General features: G+C 37.2%; 2 protein-coding genes across 2 annotated transcripts in view; one reads left to right on the plus strand and one right to left on the minus strand.

Moving 5' to 3' along the window:
- The window catches only part of LOC117100748 (methyl-CpG-binding domain protein 2-like), a 20,921-nt gene extending 17,628 nt beyond the window's left edge, over window positions 1-3,293 (minus strand). Inside the window, exons 1-3 of the mRNA XM_033240539.1 lie at window positions 3,121-3,293; window positions 1,206-1,506; window positions 576-666 (exon numbers count right to left, since the gene is read on the minus strand). Of these exons, the coding sequence (XP_033096430.1) occupies window positions 576-666; window positions 1,206-1,506; window positions 3,121-3,242 (514 nt within the window). The 5' untranslated portion in view covers window positions 3,243-3,293. The remainder of the gene's footprint in view (window positions 1-575; window positions 667-1,205; window positions 1,507-3,120) is intronic.
- An 804-nt stretch (window positions 3,294-4,097) lies between these two features.
- The window catches only part of LOC117100749 (telomere repeats-binding bouquet formation protein 2-like), an 8,307-nt gene continuing 4,992 nt past the window's right edge, over window positions 4,098-7,412 (plus strand). Inside the window, exons 1-3 of the mRNA XM_033240540.1 lie at window positions 4,098-4,116; window positions 6,541-6,633; window positions 6,971-7,055. Of these exons, the coding sequence (XP_033096431.1) occupies window positions 6,555-6,633; window positions 6,971-7,055 (164 nt within the window). The 5' untranslated portion in view covers window positions 4,098-4,116; window positions 6,541-6,554. The remainder of the gene's footprint in view (window positions 4,117-6,540; window positions 6,634-6,970; window positions 7,056-7,412) is intronic.

The following is a 7,412-nucleotide window of genomic DNA, read 5'->3' on the forward strand; positions in this document are numbered from 1 at the left end:
CAGTGAGTAAAAAACGGAGTAAATGCGGTCTAGCATGACTAGCCTTAATTCGGCAAGGTAGTGATTTCTATATCGCTTTGCAGGTTGTTCTGCTTCAAATTACGGTAAACAATAAACAACGTGATCTGTCGAAATCGTAATAATTTGTACATGATTTTCATCAGTATTATTTAAAAGAAGAAAATTCCTACTACCAGAAGAATAATATCAGATCAAAATTCTCCGAATTGGAAAGTTTACCAGTATAACTACTGTCTGCTCTCCTCCTCTATAGGGGAAAATGTAGGCCGTACGTAAGCCTAAATGACATCGAAATTCGAACATACTAAATGCCAACTAGGTTACCCACAAAGCTAGCGAACTAAATACAGTTTTAAAACATGATCGATTTAATAATAAGGTAGGATATAACAAAACAATCAAGTTCTAACATTGTTTATTTAGTAAATTGCAACATTGCTTACGCGTTGAAAGCTGGTAAACTATATTTCAATATTGTTTACACATTGATTATCAGCCCGACGATCCAGCCTATGATCATTGCAAAGCTATTTAAAATGAGTAATAATGCTTACTTGTGATTCCTTCAGGAAGGTCCATTTGGATTAATAGTTCTTCAGCAATATCTGTTGCATTTAATCCTTGTAATCTCTTTTCCCAGAACAACTAAATAAATATAGATTATGTAAATGTTAATATAATGATTATATTTAATGACTTAATCTAATCTTTAATTGTAAACTAGCTGAAGCAAAAGGAGAATAGCAATGGAATTGAACAAGGTACCCAATGGTTTCCATGATTCAGCACACACACAGTCACTACTGCAGTTTATGAGACAACAGCATCTTACTGCACTGTAGCACAGACGGCTAAACTAGAGTTAGCCATAATGGGTGCACTGAACCATAGAGATCTTAACTTTTTCCCCCAGTTCAATTCCAACTGCTGCTGTTATGTTTCAGCTGAGGTCTGAAACTAAAAGAAATGCAAGTTCCAATAGCGCACATCTTCTGGATGAGACATGTGTAATAAGGTATGTTAAAGCCAATCTCCCAGTGTACTGCCCAATTCACCACCTGAAGGACCCCAACTGTGTAAGCCTTAAGACTTTCACACTGATTATCTTTGGTATATTTAACACCAAAAAATCCGGATGTAAAACTTAGCCGAGACAAACATTTCATGCACTGCCTTCCACTTACTTGTTTTGGGGATTCTTTGGTATCTGGTTTGACATCGGTTTTTATCTTATTTGACTGATGCCTCCTCACTGTCGTGACCGGCTGTTTAAAAATGGATGCCGTCTGTCGTATTGGAAGCACCAGTGTGGAATCATGCCGTGTACCTTTGTTGTAGTCATAATGAATGTTCCGTAACCGCTTGCTCTTACGAATGCCAGCTGAGAGCAGCTTGCCTGTACGGAAGTCAAAAGAGCTCAAGTCGACAGAATCTCCAAGGAACCTTGCAAGTTGTGGCTTGCTTCTGAATTTTTTGCCACATGGACTTTATAAAGAGAAGAAAAATGTTATTTGTGAAACACTAACATTAGTTAATATATTTAATTCTCAAATATTTGGGCAGATTTCTAAAAATATTTTGCAGAAATTTAGACCTTGCTGGCCTAGCCTAAGAAGGATGTCTTTATTAAAATGACATGGAGTGGATATGTTTACGTGACCATAAGCAAATCAGTAAACGATATACTTACGTGGAATAAATAACGAATACGCAGTCATACTTTAATAAACTTGCATTATCGGTCACATAAATTTATCAATTCTAGTTAAATGTATGTTATGTCTGTTCAATTTTCAGCACTCAAAATTAGCATTGGCCCAAGCAGCGGTGCCCAAGCTCACCACGGCACTGATTTAATTATAATTTTGTTGTTATCAAACATAATTTAATTTGCTACAATATATATACAGTAGTTTAATCATTAGATAAATTATTCAATTATTGTTTTCAAATAAAATTAAAGTGATATTATGAGCCGGAAAAATCTGTGTTCTTTTCATTTACTCAAGTCATTTGTTTAATGAATCAAGGCAATTGTTGTTGAATTGCCTTGAATTGAATGAACACACATTAACATGAATTTAACCAAAATCGATAAATATATGTGACCGATAATGCAAGTTTGACTATGCATGCATTATTTATTTCATGTAAATATATCGTTTACTAATTTGTTAATGGTCACTTAACTATATCCACTTCCTTAACTCTGCCCACCAAACATGGAGATCTGTGTTTGGTAAGGGCACATAGAAAAAATTATTCGATTATCACTCTTTTTAAAAAAAAATTGACAAGAGAAGGCGGCTTTTTTTTTTTTTTTTTAATCGGAACAATAGATTATTTCGCTTTTGTTTTTATCGATGAGGGAGGGACTGTTTATATTTGGTCTGTAATACTGTAGTAAATATTTATAAAAATTTGTTTAATTTTATAGTTTCTTAAAGAAATTGTATTTAAAGTCACAAAATTGTTATTTATATGCTGTTGAAATAATTGATGCGGCAACAAATTTTTTATTTCTATTCCCGCATCAATAATTCCTGAATTTTTGACGCGGGCGGGAGTGATAATCTAATAAATTTTTCTATTTGCCCTAACGCAACGCTTGACCACCAAACACGGAGATCTCTCTGTTTCAGGTTTTTTACGGAATCCGATAGATGGGGTAATTAATACTGCATCGACATGTACTAACAATTTGAACACTATATTCAGATTGGACCATAAGTATTTCACTATTTGTTTGTTTACATTGAGCGTAGCAGTAGGCCTAGGCCTAGGCCCTATATGATATGATGTACTTTCACAAAATCGCAACTAACTCAGGTTCGTTGTGCAAAATTGCGTAAATCTCCATTTTCATTTTGCTGTCACGGGTCACAGGCGATTAGGTTAGAATAAAAGTGTTTGGTACCATTGTATTATTGTAAAGCTAAGATGTTTGTAGGCTAGGCCTAGGCCCCCCTAGTTGTTGTAGTATTCATTCAGCCGGGCAGCATGAGATGAGGAGTCTACTCTCTCTCACTAGGCCTAGCTTACGTAGCCTTGATTGATCATCTTATTTAACGTTAGAAAACACAAGGAAAGCGACCAAACCTATAGTAATATACGTCTGATTTTCCAGCCGATAAGCCTGACTTCCTAATCACCTCTTCTCTACTCCACCCTTTGGGTAAAGCACCGCATTCTTCCAATCTTTTTTTATCTACTTTATCCATTTTGATACTTTAGAGCAAATCGTTCGCGCCGACCTCGGATCGGAAGCAATTGAGTTGAGAGGTTAATTTGGTGTTAGATGGGATAGGCTCTCAATGGCGGCGTACATTTGGATTAAAGTGCGCGAGACTTGAATTTTAATCTGGAAGTTTATTGGGTGTACACTATTTATTGAGTAATGATATTATTCTTAGACATATTAAGTACGGCAGGATCTATCTCGATTATTTAGTGTGAATAAATAAAAGGATATAGGCCTAGGCCTATAAAGTAGAGATTTGTAGCCTAGCCTAGGATAGAGAGGCCTACTGTACTGTAGGCCTAGGCCTTCTACCTAGCTAGGGCCTATGCTAGACCTAGAGAATAGGCCTACTATAGGCTAGGCCTTAGTCGGCGGTCGAAGGCTAACCTGGCACAGGAACCAGTCAATTCGAGTGGATGACACTTCGAGCGAATGCCAGTTCGAGCAGAATTTATTCGAGCAGATGCTACTGTAGTTCGAGCGGAGAAAAGATTTACTTGTGCGAACAACAGTCTGTGCGAGTTATGTACGAATTACTTTAAAATCTCCTATTTTGAGCTAACAATTTGCATTTGGCTGAGGCTCAGGCTTTGCCTGGGAGCCAGTATCTATGGGTGCATCGTGGTGGGGGGAACTGAGTAGGCATAGTTTCGTACACAAACGCTAATTGGTCGGCTCACCCAGTGCAGTGCAGTGCACATGGTTGCTGCTTCACGTACACGAACGCTAATTGGTTGGCTCGCCCAGTGCAGCGCACATGGTTTTAGTTTGTCTCAACAGGCCCAGACAACACCACAGCTGTTGTTTAGAATAGGCATGAAGGGGAATTCCCAAGTTATACCTTTGTCATATAGGTAATCTTACAATATTTTCTTGTTCTTTAGTTAAATAAAAGATATAAAGTGGTGAATTAATACACTAGACACATGGTTTTATTTGAACACTTTATTATGACATCGTAAAGTGATGAATAAACACACTATAACACATGGTTTTATTCGTAGGCCTAGACCGTGGCGGCGCCGGCGGGGGGCTTAAGCCCCCTCCACCGGACAGGTCAAGCCCCCCCCCCGCCGGACAAAACTCATCGGGCAGTCAGACCATAAAACATATAAAAATAGGCCCACAACAAGCCAACACATGTCTCTCACAGTCTGAGAGTGCCATTTTCGGCCATCTAGAAGTTGATATTCTTTTAAAAAATCTCATTTGGGAGGGGGAACCCCCCTAACCCCTTCTCCCAGCTCGAGCCTACGAGCTCAAGTCCCCCTGTCGGACAACTTGGCCCCCCCCCAGAAAATATATCCTAGAGCCGCCACTGGGCCTAGAGGCTAGGTCTAGCCTAAGCTAGGTAACATCGTTCGTTCATACATACGTATATTGAGCGTTACGTACGTATTAGGTCAAAGGTTACCACAAATTTAACCCAACCTCTATTTTTTACGAATCCCCCGATTTACGTACGCCCTCCGGACCCGTACCGTACGTAAAATCGAGGTTCTATTGTACTCCCATTTACAAATATAGGCCTAATTCGTAAATCTACAAATACTGTTACAACACTATATAATTCAACAAACTGGAGACAAAAATCGTTAATTCTACGTGCGAAATTATACAGTTTTAAAATATAGGGCCTAAGTGCTTTCTAGCGGCCATCGTTTAGTCGGATTTGCCAAGATTGTAATTCAAACATGGAATAATTACAAAAACAATACAAAAATAGGGCGATGATAAAATTGCCCTTGCTGTAGTTCGCACTAAATGCATCCGCTCGAACTGGCATCCGCTCGAACTGACATCTGCTTGAACTGACATCCGCTCGAATTGACTGGCATCCATGCAGCTGAGGCCGAATGATTTCTCCAATATTTGCCAATTCATTGATTACGAATTTTCGTTGAGTATTATTTTCATTTGACTTCGTTAAATAGTCTTCGTTGACAACAAAAATTAACGTAAATCAGAGTGCGTTAATCCGCGTTAAGTTATTCATGTGACCAAAACAAACATGGCCGATTGGTGAGTTTATAAACAACATTTGTGTTATAATTTAGATTAAATTTTAGAAAATAAAAATTATAATATTTACCCACATCAAGTCAAAAAATAATTGTAGGCCAACAGATTTCAAAAACTAGATTAAAATATTTTTTTACTAAAAACCCATACTGGCACAAGCTGAAGCAATCTTGATTTCGCAGCGTATATCGCGGTAGCTATGCAGCCATTTTGTTTTGTCAAATACTGTATTCACAAGTTTTCTGTTCGACTGGTCGTTAAGTAGGATTTTACCGCTGTGCATATGGGTGTGGTTTAGCGAAGAACGACCAGTCGAATACGGCCAATAGGTTATTGTTTTTTAAGAATGTTTTGTGAGGGTGGATAAGAACAAAAATTACTGTACTGTAGGTCTAAAAAAAACCTAGGCATAGGCATATCTAATCTAGGTAGACCTAGGCCTAATTATAAAGAACCAAGGGTGGCGCCAGGCAGGATTTGCCTGATGGGAGTGTGGGCCGAGATCTCCAAAGGGAGATCTCCGCAATGAGAGCAAAGTGGGCGTCACTCAAAATGTTTCGAAAGTGGTCCAGGGGGAAAAGCCAAATTGGGGTTTCAAAGGATTATTTAATCCATTTTATAGATAAGGCCCTATAAAAAATATTATTAGTTTATCACACCCTATCTGGGCAGGAAAAGTGATGAGGGAGGGAGGTTTTTTTTTTATATTTTTTATTTTGCTAAAGCCAAATATCACTCTTGGGTTGTTTGCTGGTGCATTGATATTCAAAGTAAAACATGATTTAGATAATGCAAACAATATCTACTAACTATTTAATAAAATAAATAAATAAAAAAAATTTCAAAAATTTTTTTTTTTTCATAAAATTTTTTTTTAAAAACAAATTTTCTTTTTTTCCAGTACCATAAAAGACATGTGCGTGAGGGTGATAAACTAATAATTTTTTTTATTGGGCCTATAGTCTACAAATGTGAAAGATACATGTAATTTTTTATTGTTTCCTGATGAATTGTGGTTTTTCTGGAGCCAGATATCCCTGATGGTAGGGGGTGGGGGCTGGCATCACCCCTGTAAAGATCTGGATCCTTTTACCTACGTCTACAGTTTAGAACATACATATGCAAAAAAACCCATGTATACTGTTACTTTACAAGTATGTTTTGGGAATACCTCCAGGCTGGTTTCCATCTCCTTTTCGTTAAGAAAAATTATTATAACAATTATAAATTTATATTTTCTGTATTTGAAATTTCAGAGAGAGCTGATGAAATGTCAAAGAGGAGGATATTCCGCCGTATTTCAGCCTGGTTCTCAACTAGTGTTGACAAGCGATACAAAGATCATTGGGGTATACTTCAGTTTGTTATGTAACACAAAAACCTTAGCCAAGCATTTTAATTTTAATAGAATCTGTACCATATTTACAATTTTTATATGAACATACAAAAATAAAAAATATTTGTTCATATTATGTAGTAATTTTAACTTTATTTAAACATTGTTTGTGTCGGGATCCTCAGATTCAACAATACCTAAGCACAAGCTTGGTGGTCTAGTGGGGATGACACCTGGCTAGTTGTCTGGAGGCCATGCCTGCTCCGGCAAACCGCTTCTATTTGGGATCGTACGTCAGATAGGGCAAAACACCATTCCTATCATTTTAACTTTGATTCTCTTTATTGTAGTTGAAAATGGTGGAACTATAGTGAATACTGCATCCAAGGCACAGTTCATATTCAGCTCGGACCCTGAGGCAAGTGACCTAAAAAGGTAAATCCTAATAAAACGACGATAACAAGAACAGTGTAATAAACAATACAATTGAACGCACCGACATTCACTCACACAAATGCACATATACTGTAATAATAATCTCTGATGCCAATGTTTTTTCCACCTTGGTCTTTGGAGAAATCAGATTAAAAATTATTTTGATTTTAAGGTAACTGGTTATACTGTAGGCTCATTGTTTTTGGCAATGCATACAGATTATTAGATACACTCATTACTAACTATAAGAGTCACCAGAAGTATAGACAAAATGACATTCAAATCAATATTTTTGTCGCTTTTAACACTATTCCTTAAAATAGGCATTCTTCATAACGTGATTGCACCGTTGATGAT

This window comes from Anneissia japonica, unplaced genomic scaffold, assembly GCF_011630105.1.
Source record: "Anneissia japonica isolate Jap-2015-1 unplaced genomic scaffold, ASM1163010v1 scaffold670_len1213532_cov191, whole genome shotgun sequence".
NCBI lineage: Eukaryota > Metazoa > Echinodermata > Crinoidea > Comatulida > Comatulidae > Anneissia > Anneissia japonica.